Source organism: Pituophis catenifer, unplaced genomic scaffold (genome assembly GCF_029215685.1).
Source record: "Pituophis catenifer annectens isolate HBS135680 unplaced genomic scaffold, rPitCat1.0.hap2 SCAF_8, whole genome shotgun sequence".
NCBI lineage: Eukaryota > Metazoa > Chordata > Lepidosauria > Squamata > Colubridae > Pituophis > Pituophis catenifer.
The window spans coordinates 3777700-3795573 of NW_027256888.1; the positions used below are offsets into that span (position 1 = coordinate 3777700).

General features: G+C 45.3%; 1 protein-coding gene across 1 annotated transcript in view; it reads right to left on the bottom strand.

The window, feature by feature from the left end:
- Nucleotides 1–4513: 4513 nt before the first annotated feature.
- The window catches only part of LIMCH1 (LIM and calponin homology domains 1), a 184840-nt gene continuing 171479 nt past the window's right edge, over nucleotides 4514–17874 (bottom strand). Inside the window, exons 20-26 of the mRNA XM_070948930.1 lie at nucleotides 16907–17034; nucleotides 16043–16152; nucleotides 14175–14298; nucleotides 12286–12363; nucleotides 10558–10666; nucleotides 10315–10417; nucleotides 4514–8942 (exon numbers count right to left, since the gene is read on the bottom strand). Of these exons, the coding sequence (XP_070805031.1) occupies nucleotides 8917–8942; nucleotides 10315–10417; nucleotides 10558–10666; nucleotides 12286–12363; nucleotides 14175–14298; nucleotides 16043–16152; nucleotides 16907–17034 (678 nt within the window). The 3' untranslated portion in view covers nucleotides 4514–8916. The remainder of the gene's footprint in view (nucleotides 8943–10314; nucleotides 10418–10557; nucleotides 10667–12285; nucleotides 12364–14174; nucleotides 14299–16042; nucleotides 16153–16906; nucleotides 17035–17874) is intronic.

The following is a 17874-nucleotide window of genomic DNA, read 5'->3' on the forward strand; positions in this document are numbered from 1 at the left end:
CAATGATTTCCCCCCACCCTTTTCTTTCTGGAAACGCTCCAAGAATCCCCTACCTTATTTTTGGAAAGTCACTGTTGAAACACACTGTACGTTGTGCGTTCACATGGGGTGGAAGGAAGGACGCACAACCCCCCCCTTTCGTTTTACCATCAAATGTTTCACTGTTGAATTATTCATTGTGGACGTAAGTGACTGTGTGGCCCCTGAAATATAATTCCATAGAATCAGCGGAAGAAGAAACGACTCGTGACTTATCTATATCGTTACACTAATTTTCTTTTTTTAAAAAAAAACAAAAACAAAACTCGTGAGCAAGTTTTTAGTTGATGCAGCTAACAACATTTTGAATTAGAGAATAAGTAGCAACTCCAGGTACAGATTAACAGAGGTGGAAGAGACCTTGGAGGTCATCCAGTCCAACCCCCTGCCTAAGCAGGAGACCCCACACCATTTCTGACAGATGGCAGTCCAGTCTCTTCTTGAAAGCCTCCAGAGATGAAGCTCCCACAACTTCTGAAGGCAACTTCTGTTCCATCGATTGATTGTTCTCACCGTCAGAAAATTCCTCCTTATTTCCAGGTTGAATCTCTCCTGGATCAGTTTCCATCCATTGTTCCTTGTCTGGCCTTCGGATGCCTTGGAAAATAGCTTGACCTCCTTCCTCCTCTCTGTGGCAGCCCCTCAAATATTGGAAGATGCTATCCTGTCTCCCCTGGTCCTTCTCTTCACTGGACTAGCCAGGCCCAGTTCCTGCAATCGTTCATCGTATGTTTTAGCCTTCCGTCCCCTCATCATCCTGGTTGCTCTTCTCTGCACTCTTTCTAGAGTCTCAACATCAGTGGTGAAATGTAAAATTTGTTACTACCGGTTCTGTGGGCATGGCTTGGTGGTGGTGGGGTAATGTGACTGGGTGGGCGTGGCCAACTTTTTTTTTTTAACTTTTAAAAGCATTTTTTTCTACAACCTCTTTCGGCTTTTAAAAGCCTCTGACGATCAGGCAACTCAACTGGGATCGTCAGAGGCTTTTCAAAGCATTTTTTTTCCCCCTACAACCTCTTCGGCTGAAGAAGTTGTAGAAAAAATGCTTTGAAAAGCCTCTGACGATCCCAGCTGAGCCGCGCGATCAGAAGGTTTTTTTTTTTTTTACTGTTAAAAGCATTTTTTCTACAACCTCTTCGGCTTTTAAAAGCCTCTGACGATCCAGCAACTCAGCTGGGATCGTCAGAGGCTTTTCAAAGCATTTTTTTTCCTCCTACAACCTCTTCGGCTGAAGAGGTTGTAGGAAAAAATGCTTTGAAAAGCCTCTGACGATCCCAGCTGAGCCACGCGATCATCAGAGGCTTTTTTTTTTTTTTTTACTTTTAAAAGCATTTTTTCGGCCGAAGAGGTTGTAGAAAAAATGCTTTTAAAAGTAAAAAAAAAAACAGCCTCTGATGATTGCGCGGCTCAGCTGGGCATGGGGGGAGGGCCGCAGGGATTTTTGCTACCGGTTCTCCGAACTACCCTCCGCCATCGCTACTGGATCGAGTGATCCGGCCCGAACCAGGAGCATTTCACCCCTGCTCAACATCTTTTTGATAGTGTGGTGACCAAAACTGGATGCAGTACTCTAGGTGTAGTCTTACTAAGGCTTTATAGAGTGGTAATAGTACCTCCCTTGATCTTGATTGCCTCCCTCTGTTCATGCAACTCCTCCCAGTTTAGTTTCCAAGAGAAAAAAACCGAACAGACATTCTTGTTAATGTAGTATCTAGACTTGGAATAAAATACGGCATCCATCATCTCATCAAAATTCAATTAAAAGCCAGATCAGTGTCCAAAGATACAATTTTTTTTCTTTCTTCCACTAAACCATTAATGTTTTTTTTTTGCATTCCGCAAGCGGATTCAGAGGAGAATAAGCAGTTTGTGACTTCTAATTTCATCTTGCATTAGAAGCTTGAGCTACGGTGAATGGTGAGGCTTCGGTGACTCGTTTAATGCATGCTGTCATTGCCCTTCTGCCGAACGGCCACATCTCTTTGGTACCACTTTAAAGGAAGTTTGTTTCACCAAACCAGTTTTTTTTATAAGGGTTGGAACTGGTGAATTTACCCTTCTCAACTCTACGGGTGGGAACTCTACTGGTTCTCTGCCTGGTTACTGGGTGGGCGTGGCCATGGTGGGCGTGGCCTACTCAGCCTCCTGCACCATGGCATGGGGGGGGGGCCTGCTTCGGGCTCCGGAAGCCCTCCGGAAGCTGGAAAGAAGCCCACTTCCAGACTTTCGTGAGACCCGTTTTTTTGCCCTCCCCAGGCTCCGGAGGCTTTTCTTGAGCCTCCGGAAGGCAAAAATGGCCTCCCCCAGGCTCTGGAGGCCCTCCAGAGGCCAGATGTGGGCCCATTTCCAGGAGGCCCGTTTTTCACCCTCTTAGACCCTCCGTGCAGGTGCTGCACTTACCTGGCATTCAAAATGGGTTGTGTGGAGACTCCTGGGAAGGGCGGGACAAGGTGGGCAGGGACAGCCAGTCTTGCAACTACCGGTTCGGCGAACCAGATGTAAAATTAGCATCCGATTCATCCGAACCGGTCCGAACCCGCTGAATCCTACCCCTGGGTATAGATAAGAGAGCCAGTTTGGTATCGTGGTTAAGCTGCTTGGATTAGAAGACCTCCAAGGTCCCTTCTAGGTTGGACTACAAGACCTCCAAGGTCCCTTCCAACTCTGTTGTTCTGTTAAAATAATAAAGATGGGATAAGAACCAAGCTAACAGATACGACGTAGCATGTTGGATGTCTGCGCTCTGAGAATTTAAAGGAAGGTGGAGTCATCAACCGTTGTTTTCACAGGTTCTTTTGTGCAAATGGCTGAACTTCAGCACCTGGACAGCTCCTAAAATGCTAGCGCATTGCATGTTGTCATCCAACTGCAAAGGCCTTATAATGACTTTGATTTGTTGAGTCCCACCAAGTTTCTCAACCTTGACAACTTTCAAGATGGACGGACTTCCATCCCCCAGAATTCCCCGCCCAACGTAAGAGTCATAACGCTCTCCGCGTCTAAGGATCTCCAGGCTGAAATTGATAACATGGTGCCCCCTGGTGGTCAGGATAAGTATCAACCGAGTTCTACGAAGAAAAATCCAAGGACCTGGGATTTTGAGAAGGAAGGAGAGATTGATGGCGGTTAAGAAAATACTAGGAGGATAGGATGATGGAATGGTAAGCCTGGAAGGGACCTTGGAGGTCTTCTAATCCAACCTCCCTGCCCGAGGCAGGAGTCCTCATACCGTGGTCGTCTGATCTTTTCTTGACAACCTCTAGAGATGGAGCATCTACAATTCCAGGAGGACAGCTGTTCCATTAATTAATAGTTCACAGTCAGGAAATTTTTCTTGATTCCCAGGTTGGATCTTCCTCTGGGAAGCTTCCACCTGTTCCTTCTTGTTTCGACTTCAGGTGGTTTGGAGAATATATCAAGGCCCTCTTCCCTATCACAGCCCTTCAAATATTGGAGGATGCTATCATGTCTTCCCTAGTCCATCTCTTCTCTTCTCTTCTCCATTCCATTCCATTCTCTTCTCTTCTAGTTCTATTTGGTTTCTACTTTTCCTTCTCTTCTTCTCTTCTCTTCTGCCTTCTCTTCTCTTCTGTTTCTCTTCTAGTTCTATTTGGTTTCGACTTTTCTTTCTCTCTTCTCTTCTCTTCTCTTCTCTTCTCTTCTCTTCTCTTCTCTTCTCTTTTCTCTTCTCTTCTCTTCTCTTCCTCTCCTCTCTTTTCTTAGCTAAAGCTACCTAGTTCCGCAAGATGTTCATCATATGATTTAGCCTCATCATCTTTGTGGCTCTTCTCTGCACTCTTTCTAGGGCCTGGATTTCAGATAGTCCTTGACTTACAACGGTTCATTTAGTGACTGTTCAAAGTTATATCGGCATGGAGAAAAAGTGACTTACGACTGTTTTTCACCATTACAACCATTATGGCATCTCCACGATCACGTAATCAAAATGAAGATGCTTGGCAACTGACATGTACTTATGCCAGTTGCAGTGTCCACGGGAGCCCCTTGCTCCCCTTTTGCGACCATCTGACAAGCAAAGTCAACGGGGAAGCCAGATTCACTTAACAACCGTGTGACTAGCTTAAGCACTGCAGTGATTAACTTAACAACGGTGGCAAGGAAGGTCGTAAAACAGGGCAGGAATCATTTAACAAATGTCTCACTTAGCAACAGTTATTTTGGACTCAGTTGTAGTCGTAAGGCCAGGACTACCTGTAGTTGGAAATGTCAGATAAAAAATTTAATTTATCTTTGAATCGGAAGTATGTGAAACTTCAAAAATTCGTACTAGAAGCTTAGAGCCCACAACAAGTAGGGTCATCGTACAAAATAATAAATCAAATAATAAAATAAAAATAAGGTTATTATTTATATGTTTATTTGTACTGTGAGGGAGATGAGTAGTTTGATTAAATTTGATGAAATAAATACATTTAAAATATTCCTATACTGTATTCCTTCCAAAAGCCACGAAATCAAAACAGCACCCATTTTAATCCATGTTTATTTATAAATGTAACATTTACTATAAAAGCAGTTGCATTTTAGACAATTTTCTTACTTCCCAGAGCATTTTAGAATAAATATCATTAATAGAGATTAGTGTAATAATTGGTATTTTGAGACTTTGGTGATCTTGTCCGTAACTGAAGCCCCCCATTTTGGCTTACCAGCCATATCAACAGTTATACTGGGTACAGAATTAGTTCTAAATAACAAGAATAATGGGTCCCTAGGAAGTGCTGAGAATGAAGTAGATATAAAAATAATTATGACACGGTTATGTCTGCCATCGAAAGAAACGGAAAGCTACATACAGTTTTTGGGAACGCTTAAAAAAAAAAAAGAACACCCCGTTACATTTATAATATTGCCATGTAAATCACTCTTTAAAAACATGTGTTTAATATTTCAACTCGCTATATAGTGAATTGGTTTTTTTTTTCTTGACACTGCTCTTAAATTCCCCCCACCCCCTCAAAACAACTGAAATAACATATGGGTCACATTCACATCAGCCAGCATCAGTGGGGCCTGAAGAGCGAGCGAACTTCTTAAGAGTCATGAAAAATTAAAAAGATGAAGGAAAACCGGGGTATTTTAATCTATGCTGGTGATTAATCGGTCATTATGGAGAAATAAAAGAAGCCTCTGTAGAAAAGAATATGCGTAGCTCAGGGTTGAACAGAGAAGTGTTGGGTGCTCTCAGAGTTGGGTGGGTGGTGATAGGATATACCAGTTCGTGCGAATCGGTAGCATTATATTACTACCGGTTCGGGCAAACCGGTCTGAACCGACAGCATTTCACCCCGATTGGTTTCCTTGTGGACGTTTCATGACTCAATTAGATCACGTCATCAGTTCTAGATGCTACTCTAGATACTTGCACCAAACCCCACTCCCTCCTTCCACGGATGGTGTAACCTAGTTGGGTCATGAAACGTCTGCAAGAAAAGCAGCCAGCTCAGAAAACATTAAGGATTCCACAAACAGAAGCTTGGATCCATAACTGATTACCGTAACTCAGATTTTGTTACAGGTAAAGCTGGCTGGCTCCATCTCATAATTTACCTTGAAGAAGGCAATGGGCAGCTACGTTCATGGTGGCATTTTCACTTCTAGTTTCTTTTATTAAGAAGGCATGAAAAGGGTCGGTCGATCTGTGAGCGCCGATTATTATTTTGCTCTCAATGAACGCAGGTAGGACTTCAATGGGTGGCTTCCTTTCTTCAGGAATTTGGGAAGAGATCCCAAGGTGATTAATGGACTTACTTCTGAGTAAGCCTCACAGACAAAAGAACGCCGAAGTTTTTGTAACTTTGGCCAAGTTTTTTTTTAAAACAACGAACAGATCTGTTCACGACCCCAAAATCATGTTTTTTGCTCCTTCCAGATGTGCTGATCTGTATATTTTCTAAAGAGCTTAAACACACCCAAGTGTGCAGTGGGTTGTGCAAAGTTGTGTAGATCCACATAAAAGCCCACTGCGATCAAAGAACTTGGCCAAATCTCTTTACATTGTATCCTGGAAACAAAATCATGGTTGCGCATGCACAAATCCAAAAGCTACAAGTACCACTTCCTCGTTCTTCATGATGAGCCTGTCTCGCCACAAAAGGGGTGGCGAAAACACACACAGAAACCACAATTTAACCCAAAGCACACCACTGGGGTGACTAGCGATTCCCTTACCACCATCCGTACAGATGTCAAAAATATGTACTTATTACAATTAACCTGTATTCCCCACTTCCAAGTTAAACATCCTCCCAAAAAGCAACTTAACGAGAGATGTAAAGGTTTGCAAACAAAAACATCTGTGTTAAGTCAGACACAAAAATGTCCTTTTTCTTTTACAAAGCAGATGTTAACAGCTGTTGCGATGATCAAAGCAATGCCAGTAGCCATTTTTCCTGTGACCCAAAATAGCGCACAGCCATCCCTTCGGAACATTAAGACATGTTGTGACCCGCCAGCAGTCAGCGGAGCTGGCAGCAGAGTCGGACAGTGAGGAGGTTGGGGAGGAATATGGGCCAGTCCTGGGGGCTGGGGAGAGCTCAGATGAGGGCTCTGCGTCGGAGGCAGAGAGGGAGCTAGACAGCAGTGAGGCAGAGGAACAGCTGAAGCCTGTTCCCAGTGTGCACATGTGCAGAGCTGCCAGAAGACAAGAACAACTAAGAAAGCAGGGTCGACTCAGGAGTAAAGCCACACCTTGGAGGTGATTGGCCCCTCCCATAGGAAACAAAAGAGGAACAAACGGGGAGTGGGCTTTTGCAGGAAACAATTCATTCATTCCGTGACTCACACATTAAGTGTGAAAAACGGTCCTAAGTCACTTTTTTCAGTGCCGACGTAACTCTAAATGGTCACTCAGCGAATGGTTGTAAGTCAAGAACTATCTGTACTGGCATGCACAGAAGGTAAAAAACACATTACTTCCTGGTTATAACTAGGAAGTAATGACTCCCGGGCGGTGTCATCGCTGAACCACCAGCCAAGATCGCTACTGGATCGTGCGATCCGGTCCGATCCGGGAGCATTTCACCCCTGAATTCAGGGTTTCTCTTAAGGTGGATTTAGGATTTATTACAAGGGGAGCCCATTTTACACTCTCACCACTTCTCTGGAGAGCAGAGGTGGGTTTCATATAATTTTACCACCAATTCGCCCAAACCGGCTGAATACCACTACTGGCAGAGAAGGATGGGAAATTTTGGAGATCTCCTCAAATTATTCCCTACCACGTTACTAAACTGGTTACTGCAGAATTTCCATTTCACAGTTACTGAGATTTCAACCTCATTGTAGAATAACTGCAAAAGGGGCGTGGTAATGTTATTTATTTTCCCCGGTAAAAAAATGAAACACAGAGTTTTATCTTAAGTTTAAACCTGAAACCAGGGGTGGGTTCTAAAATTTTTTACTACTGGTTCTGTGGGCGTGGCTTATTTTGTGGGCGTGGTTTGATGGTCATGTGACAATTCTTTAGGACTTAGCAGAGGTACTGGTCTACCAGGCTTTTAACTGCTTGCAGAGCTGTACCGGTCTACCCATTTGTTGAGCATCCTGGTCTACTCATTTGTTTTTGGAGGTACTGGGCTACCCATTTGTTTTTGGAGGCACTGGTCTACCCATTCGTTTTTGGAGGCACCGGTCTACCCATTCGTTTTTGGAGGCACCGGTCTACTCATTTGTTTTTGGAGGCACCGGTCTACTCATTCGTGTTTGGAGGCACCGATCTACTCATTCGTTTTTGGAGGCACTGGTCTACTCATTTGTTTTTGGAGCATCCCGTCTACCATCACACTGCCTTTTAACACTGATCAGCTGTAGGGCGGCCCTTTGAAGCTCCGCGGCAAGAGTTTAAACAGTTTTTTTCCTTCTAGCCAATCAGCTGGGACTCAGGAGGCAGAGAATAGATTGGGGCGGGGCCAAATAAAAGGTAAGAATAATGTGGGCGGGGCGGGAGGGCCCAGCTCCCGAACAAAGAGAACCGTTTCGGTGACATCATATTGTCACCGCTACCGGCTCGGCCGAACCGGGCTGAACCGGGAGGAACCCACCACTGCCTGAAACGGTTAGCAAAAGTCGTCTTAAAAAAAAACCAAACCAGGTGCCATCTGTCAGATAGTTGGGGAGAACCGCCGAATGTTTATAGGATTGGTTTTTGTGAAAATGCCAACATTGTATGTAGATGATCTGTTACTACAAGAAGCCCGGTTTTAGGTTTTCGGAGACGGCGTGACTGAAGGGGAAATAATTTATGGAGAGAATCCTTACCCTCCACGGAAGGCAATATTTAGTAAAAGGTTTCAAGAATTACAACGTGTTTTATCAAACTAGTCTGTATTAAAAAAGTTACCTCTTTAGTAATAAACGGAAAAGTTGATCTCTATGATGCTGCTCAACCTCCTCCCGAGAACTCAGTTAATGAAAGTAATATATTGGCATATTAGAGGGTATCTACAAAGTTTTGCAGATATCTGCATATCTGCAAAGTTTGCGTTAAAACTTCAAATTCTCCGCTTCTAGGAAATGAAAACATCATTTATTGCCTCTTCGTTCCTTTCAAAATATCGGGTTTGAAAAACCAAGCGCGACTGATATTTTGGAAGGCGCTTTGCTGGGAGGGAAAAGTGCTTAACCGTGCAGCCGCAGACTTCATACATGTAACGTAAGTGAACGCAGGAAATCAAAGGATGTATCGCGTGAAGAAAGAGGCGTTTGAGCCTTTCGACCCACGAGCTTGGAGAGGGAGTCCAAGAGCTACGGAGTCCATGGATTTGAGCTCTTACACGCCATTGTGGCAAACAGCCTCAGGACTCAAAGGATGATGGTCCTCCTTGGAGAACATCTTACGCGGAACTGAGATCCGGGTCACAAAGTGGTTGGCTGGCCAGCAGCTACATTTTGGGAGAGAGAGAGGGAGAGAGAAGGGAGAGAGAGAAGGATAAGAGAGAGAGAAAGGAGAGAGAAGGGGCAGAGAAAGAGAGAGAGAGAAGGAGGGAGGGAGAGAGAAGGGGAGAGAGAAAGAGAGAGAGAAGAGACAGACAGAAAAGGAGAGGGGAGAGAGAAAAAGAGTGAGAGAGAAAGGAGAGAGAAGGGTAAGACAGATAGAAAGGAGAGGAAGGGGAAAGAAAAAGAAAGAGAGGGAAGGAGAGACAGACAAAAGGGGGGAAAGAAAAAAGGAGAGAGAGAAGGGCAAGAGAGAGAGAAAGGAGAAAGAAGGGGCAGAGAAAGAGAGAGAAAAAAGGAGTTGGAGAGAAGGGGAGAGAGAAAGAAAGAGAAAAGGGGAGAGAGAAGGGACAGAGAGAAAAGGAGAGGGGAGAGAGAGAGAGAGAAAGAGAAAGAGAAAGGAGAGAGAAGGGTAAGACAAAGAAAGGGGAGAGAAAGAGAGAGAAACAAGAGAGAGAGAGAAGGAGGGAGGGGGAGAGAGAAAAAGAGTGAGAAAAAGAGAGGGAAGTTGAGAGAGAAAAGGGGAGAGAGAGAGAAAGGAGGGAGAGAGAGAAGGGGAGAGAAAGAGAGAGAGACAGAAAAGAGAAGGAGGGAGGCAGAAAGTAGGAGAGAGAGAAAGGAGAGAGAAAGAGGGGGAGGGAAGGAGAGAAAAGGGGAGAGAGAGAGAGAAGGGGAGAGACCGACAGCAAGAGGAGAGAGAGAGAAAGGAGGGAGAGAGAGAAGGGGAGAGAAAGAGAGAAAAAGAGAGAGAAGGAGGAAGGGAGAGAGAAGGAGAGAGAAAAAAAGATTGATAAAAGAGACAGCGGGAGAGAAGGAGGGAGGGAGGGAGAGAGAGAAAAGGGGGAGAGAGAGAAAAGGAGAGAGGGGAGAAAGAGGAGAAAGAAAGGAGGGAGGGAGGGAGAGAGAGAAGGCGGAGAGAGAAAGAGTGAGAGGATTTATTTACATCTTAAACAACAATGCTACAAACTGAAATACACCACAATTAACCTAAAAGCCAAGATGACCTCCCCGCCAAAGGAACAACAGACTGAAATAAAAGAGGACAAATTTGCAAATGCCCGGATTTCTCCATTTTTTTTTTTTTTGAGTTGAGAATTTCCAACTCTTATGGAAAGCAATGCTGTGTTTCCCCGTCTCTATTCAACTACAGGTATTTGCCACTATTGCAAATAAAGCATTTTACCTTGGTGTGCTCCTACCTATAAGGCTCAGTTGGGGCAGACAGGCTAAGAAAATGCCAGAAACCACCTTTCTGGCTGAAACAGTAAAAGAATCAAGATGGATTTTTTGTGTGTGCTAAGAAGGGCTTTGGATACTTACTTCTGGATTTGATGTAACAATCACTGCAGGTGAGGAGGCCGTTTTTGATCCGGACGTCCGTTCCGGTTGCTGCGTCTCCAAGCTGTCCCTTACAAATTCCACACTACGCACGGAAAAAAAGAAGGACGCATATTTTTTATTTAGCGGCTGTTAACGGCAATTCTACTTAGAATAGAATAACAAGAGTTGGAAGGGGCTTTGGAGGTCTTCTAGTCGTACCCCCCCTGGTCGCGAGACACCTACCCTGAAGCACTGAATATGGAAATAAAGACCAAGGCTCTCGATAATCATGGCGGCTCCTTTTCCGAGGGGGAGCCCACAGTTGGAACAGAGTTTCTTCCCACTGATGGATCTGAAACGATAAAATGGGGGTTGAAGTCTTTCCGGGTGATTTACGACAATCCAGAAACCCTCAACTTAAATGACCAGCATCGAGCGCATCATTTCCGTGGCGAAGTGAAACGTCGGTTAGGTGGGTTTTGCTTGCCCCCTCACCCCCATTTTACGACTTTCCTTGCCACGGTTGCTATAAGCCAGGGGTGTCAAACTCAATTTCATTGAGGGCCGCATCAAGGTTGGATTTGACCTGTGGCCAGGAGGGGCGTGGCCAATTTGACGTGACTCATGTCGGGGAGCGCTCTGCCAGCAAAAACGGGCTCCCGAGCTCCGTTTTCAGCTGCGACAGCCTCCTGCAACCCTCCGCCAGTGAAAACGGACCTCGGGATGGCTGCGTGCGATCCTCCCGAGATCCGTTTTCGCTGGCAGAGGCACTGCGGGCTGGTCCTTCATTGTTTCCAGGGTGCCCCCATGGGCCAGATCTAAGCACCTCGTGGCCCTTGAGTTTGACGCCCCTTCTTATAAGCGAATCACGGCCATTGTTAAGTTAGCAGGACGGCTGTTAAGTGAAGCCACATTTTCACAAAAACCAATCCTATAAACATTCAGCAGTTCTCCCCAACTAATTATATATCAATGGAAAGACAATTTAATCAAGAATGTAATGCAATAACTTTTAGGAAGGATTTGCTCTTAGAAAAGCAGTTACAGTATAAAGAAGAAAAGTGAAGCACGTAGAAAAAACGAGATATGCAAAAATTATCACCCTGTCATTTAATCCTTAGTTGGGTAACTTTTAGCATGAATGACGGCCTTACAACCTCTTCCCATGGAGGGAACCAAGTCTTTTAGTTCTGCAGCTGTTCTCATGTTGAATGATGGCTTCTATTAACTGGGTTTTATTGCTGGGTCGCTTCTGACTAACAAGTTTCTTTCGTTGGCTCTATAGATTTTCAATTGGGTTAAGGTCTGGGCTATTCCCAGGCCATTCCAGCAGTGGAATAGGATTATCTTGAAACTCCCCCCAAAAAATTGTTTTATTAGCCACCAAACTTCAAAAATACACTTTTCCCAAAAGGTTTCCACAATTTTGGCTACAACGGCTAGTTTAATGTTGTCCTTCTCAAGTTGTCGTCATCTTCGAGGAGCAAATGTATAAATGAGTATAAATGTTAAAGGTAAAAGTTCCCCTTGCACATGTGTGCTGGTTGTTCCTGACTCTAGGGGGCGGTGCTCACCTCTGTTTCAAAGCCGAAGAGCCAGCGCTGTCCGAAGACGTCTCCGTGGTCATGTGGCCGGCATGACTCAACGCCAAAGGTGCACGGAACGCTGTTCCCTTCCCACCAAAGGTGGTCCCTATTTTTCAACTTGCATTTTTTAACGTGCTTTCGAACTGCTAGGTTGGCAGAAGCTGGGACAAGGAACGGGAGCTCACCCCGTTACGCGGCACTAGGGATTCGAACCGCTGAACTGCCGACCTTTCGATCGACAAGCTCAGCGTCTTAGCCCCTGAGCCACTGCGTCCCTTTTTTATAAACGTTACAAATAAAATAAATATAGATCTGTACAGCATAGGTCCACGACGGCATCAATTAAACCTTAGGTGTGTAATTGGCTGGCAAAATGTTTTGTTACCTGTTAGACGATTGGCTTTGGACGGTGGGAGAACGTGGGGATGATGGGCCAGATCTGGAGCTGCCTTGGGAAGTTGGCCTAGAGTATAAACAAGACATGAATTCTTTGTAGTAAAGCTCAGAGAGCACCAAGAACCTCACCAAGCCATGGAGGCCAACAAGACAGTATGTGACTTCCACAAACATCACCCCCAAAATATAGTGGGGGTGAATTTCCAATGGTGTAACTTTCTGCTTTATAAAAAGGGTGAGCGTGGGACAGTGGTGAAATCCAATTTTTTTTACTACTGGTTCTGTGAGCGTGGCTTGGTGGGCGTGGCAGGGGAAGGATACTGCAAAATCTCCATTCCCGCCCCACTCCTGTGGGAAGGATACTGCAAAATCCCCATTCCCATCCCACTCCAGGGGAAGGATACTGCAAAATCCCCATTCCCTCCCCACTCCAGGGGGAAGGATACTGCAAAATCCCCATTCCCCCCCCCAGTCCTGATGGAAGGATACTGCAAAATCCCCATTCCCTCCCCACTCCTGGGGGAAGGATACTGCAAAATCCCCATTCCCTCCCCACTCCTGGGGGAAGGATACTGCAAAATCCCCATTCCCTCCCCAGTCCTGAGGGAAGGATACTGCAAAATCCCCCATTCCCTCCCCACTCCTGGGGGAAGGATACTGCAAAATCCCCATTCCCTCCCCAGTCCTGAGGGAAGGATACTGCAAAATTCCCATTCCCTCCCCACTCCTGAGAGAAGGATACTGCAAAATCTCCATTCCCACCCCACTCCAGGAGAAGGATACTGCAAAATCCCCATTCCCACCCCACTCCAGGGGAAGGATACTGCAAAATCTCCATTCCCTCCCCACTCCTGGGAAAAGGATATTGCAAAATCTCCATTCCCACCCCACTCTAGGGCCAGCCAGAGGTGGTATTTGCCGGTTCTCTGAACTGCTCAAAATTTCTGCTACCAGTTCTCCAGAACCTGCGGGATTTCACCCCTGGTGTGGGAACGAGCTGCCTTCAACTTACAGAAAAGAAGCAGGTTCCAAATTTTCAGCCGTTGATCAGTGACCTCATCATATCATAGTCAGGCCTGCTGAAATCTCGGAGCTCCAGACCTGCGTTAGCAGATCTGCAATGTTTCACTGACATCTACTGACCAAATTCAGTACTGTTGAGATCTTTCTCCAGAAAAAAACTAGCTCTCTTTGGATGGGAGAAGCCAGAAGATTCCAAAGAGGTCAGCTGTCTTCAAGTCAACTCAACAGGTTGATCCTAGATTGTTTTGGATTCTGACGTCTCCGTGGTCACGTGGCCGGCATGACTCAACGCCAAAAGCGCACGGAACGCTGTTACTTCCCACCAAACGTGGTCCCTTATTTTTCTACTTGCATTTTTTTTTACGTGCTTTCGGACTGCTAGGTTGGCAGGAGCTGGGACAAGTCACGGGAGCTCACCCCGTTCCGCGGCACGAGGGATTCGAACCGCTGAACTGCCGACCTTTTCGATCGACAAGCTGAGCGTCTTAGCCGCTGAGCCACCGCGTCCCTTTCTATTCTATAATCTGGCCTTAAATCAGATGGAAAGGGAATTAGAAAATCAGTTTCACCTAAGCCATGTTGGCTAAATTTAGGGTTAATGTTTACCAGCCCTCTTCTCTGGTGTTTAATCCATCTACCTAAATTCTTTAAAAATAAATCAATAAATAAACAAAAAGAAATTGGCGGGTATTTGATTCTGCAATCTCTCGTCTGGTTTCTGATGGGTTACATCCGGGAACTTCAATCCAAGATATGCCATTTCTACGGACTGTTTGCTCCGATGTCAGTTCTGCTATAAATTAAATGTTTACAAGCTGCCCAGCATGGGAACCGGGACATTCAAAATGCACTTACCTCTTAACTTCTTTCGGGGAACTGACCGGCTGGCTTAAATTATACCCCGGCTGTGAATCTTTTTGTCTGAAGTCTGAAATGCCAGGGCTCCGTTCTGCTGGTAGTGGTTGGTTCCACAGGACATCTGAACGGGAAGGTTTTAAATTAGGGATTGAGATGCACACAGCAGTTCATAAGGAAAGTGATTCTGAACTCTACATAGTTATGCAGGAGGAGGAGGAGGAGGAGGAGGAGGAGGAGGAGGAGGAGGAGGAGGAGGAGGAGGAGGAGGAGGAGGAGGAGGAGAGGGGGCAGGGAAAGAAAAAAGAGGAAAAGGAAGGGTGGAAGGGAAAGGAAGAGGAAGAGGAGGAGCAGGAGGATGGGAAGAAAAGAAGAAGGATGGGAGAGAGAGAGAGAGAGGGAGGGAGGGAGGGAGGGAGGGAGGGAGGAAGGAAGGAAGGAAGGAAGAAAGAAAGAAAGAAAGAAAGAAAGAAAGAAAGAAAGAAAGAAAGAAAGAAAGAAAGAAAGAAAAGAAAGAAAGAAAAAGAAAGAAAGAAAGAAAAGAAAGAAAGAAAGAAAGAAAGAAAGAAAGAAAGGAAAAGGAAGGAAGGAAGGAAGGAAGGAAAGAGGAGGAGGAACAAAAGGATGGGAGGGAAAGAAGGATGGAAGAGGCAGAGACAGAAAGAAAGAGAGGGAAAGAGAAAGAAAGAAAGAAAAGAAAGAAAGAAAGAAAGAGAAAAAGGAAGGAAGGAAGGAAGAAAGAAAGAAAGGAGGAGGAGGAACAAAAGGATGGGAGGGAAAGAAGGATGGAAGAGACAGAGACAGAAAGAAAGAGAGGGAAAGAGAAAGAAAGAAAGAAAGAAAGAAAGAAAGAAAGAAAAAAGGAAGAAAGGAAGGAAGAAAGGAAGAAAGAAAGAAAGAAAGGAGGAGGAGGAAAAGGATGGGAGGTAAAGAAGGATGGAAGAGACAGTGACAGAAAGAAAGAGAGGGAAAGAGAAAGAAAGGAAGGAAGGAAGGAAGGAAGGAAGGAAGGAAGGAAGGAAGGAAGAAAGGAAGATAGGAGGAGGAACAAATGGATGGGAGGAAAAGAAGGATGGGAAGGATGGAAGAGACAGAGACAGAAAGAAAGAGAGGGAAAGAGAAAGAAAGAAAGAAAGAAAAAAAGAAGAAAGGAAGGAAGAAAGAAAGGAAGAAAGAAAGGAGGAGGAGGAGGAGGAGGAGGAAAAAGATGGAAGGTAAAGAAGGCTGGAAGAGACAGTGACAGAAAGAAAGAGAGGGGAAGAGAAAGAAAGGAAGGAAGGAAGGAAGGAAGGAAGGAAGGAAGGAAGGAAGGAAGGAAGGAAGGAAGGAGGAGGAACAGGAATAAGAAGATGGGAGGGTAAGAATGAGAAGGATGGGAGACACAGAACAGACAGAAAGAGAGTGAGTGAGAGAAAGAAAGAAAAAAGAAAGAAAGAAAGAGAAAGAAAGAGAAGAGGAGGAGGAAGGAAAGAGAAGGGAAAGGATAAGGGAAAAGGAAAGGAGGAAGAGGCCTTTTCAAAATTGTACAGAATCAAACTATTTTGTCTTTTAAGGGGGGAAATAAACTTACAGCTCAGACCGAGCTGAGAAATTTTGGGAAAGAAAGGGGCGGGGGGGGCAGGACGAAAGGCAGAACCCAAAAGAGGAAAGGACTTCAAAAAGCACGCTAGCATGTTTCACATAGCTGTACTTCATTTACCGTTGACATTTCCACGCTAGTCTGCATTTTACCGCTCCAGAAGTTCAGTTCAAACTTGGTGCAAGGATTCATGCATTTCTTCCCACCAGGTAGATACAACACCGGTGAGGAGAAAACGAGATAAGTGTAGTTAAAAAGCCAAAACTTTTGATATAAAACCACCACCGACCTGGACATAGAGGCAGAGACATATTCTTAGGTGATCTGTCTCCTGGGCTGGGGATTTGCTCTTTCTGTATCCAATTCAGGCCTTCGAGATATTCTTCCTGATTCACAGTGCTGAGGAGCAGAAAATATATTGTAGAAAGGTGGAAAAAGTAAAGGTAAAGGTTCCTCTCGCACATATGTGCTAGTCGTTCCTGACTCTAGGGAGCAGTGCTCCTCTCCGTTCCAAAGCCGAAGAGCCAGCGCTGTCCGAAGACATCTCCGTGGTCATGTGGCCGGCATGACTCAATGCCAAAGGCGCACGGAATGCCGTTACCTTCCCACCAAAGGGGGTCCCTATTTTTTCTACTTGCATTTTTTTACGTGCTTTCGAACTGCTAGGTTGGCAGAAGCTGGGACAAGTCACGGGAGCTCACCCCGTTACGCGGCACTAGGGACTCGAACCGCTGAACTGCCGACCTTTTCGATCGACAAGCTCAGCGGCTTAGTCACTAAGTCACCGCGTCCCTTTTAGAAAGGTGGAAAACAATACGGCTAATCCTCGATTTACAGCAGTTCATTTAGCGACCATTTGAAGTTACAATGGCCCTGAAAAAAATAACTTATAACCATTTTTTTTACACTTACGACCTCATGGTCACGGGATCAGAATTCAGACGCTTAGCAACTGACTCACATTTACGACAGGCGCGGTGTCCCGGGGGTGGGGGTCACGTGATCCCCATTTGCGACCTTCCGACAAGCAAAGTCAATGGGGAAGCCCGATTCACTTAACAACTGTGTGACTTAACTACCGATTCACCCGAACCGGCTGAATCCCGGTTCCACTGAATATGTCCCTTATGAAATTTCTTTTGTTTTTACACACCTCGCGTTCTCCTCTCGCGGTTGGTATTCCTTGTATTTTGCGCCATCTTGTTCACAGGATAACGTCTTCAGTTTTGCCTCTTCGTTTGGCTTCTTATCGTCTTCCGAGTAACTTAGGTCAATCAAATTCTACCGAAACAAATAATAGGTTATAAGGTTTACCTCAGAGGGCCAACATCTTCCCCTCAGCGGGCTACAAGAGCTAAGCCTTTAAAGCCACAATTTGGTATCCTATCTGTCTAAGAATTCAATCTCATTTACCGTCTTATTAACCAAACAATCTATCTGTTGCTTCTTGTCCTGTCTTCTTTTGCTTTGGAGAATAAGTTGACCCCCCTCTTTTCTGTGGCAGCCCCTCAAATATTGGAAGACTGCTGCTATCATGTCACCCCTCGTCCTTCTCTTTGTTAGACTAGACATTCCCAGTTCTTCAACCGTTCTTCACATACATTTTTCTTAAAGGCAAGGTTAAAATAATAACTTTATAACAATAGCACTTGGATTTATATACCGCTTCACAGTGCTTTTATAGCCCTCTCTATGCGGTTTACGGAGTCAGCCTCTTGCCCCCAACAATCCGGGTCGTCATTTGACCAACCTCGGAAGGATGGAAGGCTGAGTCAACCTTGAGCCGGTCAGGATTGAACTGCTGGCAGTCGGCAGAGTTAGCCTGCAATACTGCATTCTAACCACTGGGAAGGAAGGAAGGAAGGGAGGGAGGGAGGGAGGGAGGGAGGGAGGGAGGGAGGGAGGAAGGAAGGAAGGAAGGAAGGAAGGAAGGAAGGAAGGAAGGAAGGACTAGCAATAGCACTTAGATTTATATACCGCTTCACAGTGCTTTTACAGCCCTCTCTAAGTGGTTTACAGAGTCAGCCTCTTGCCCCCAACAATCCGGGTCCTCATTTGACCGACCTCGGAAGGATGGAAGGCTGAATCAACCTTGAACCCATCAGGATCGAACTCTTGGCA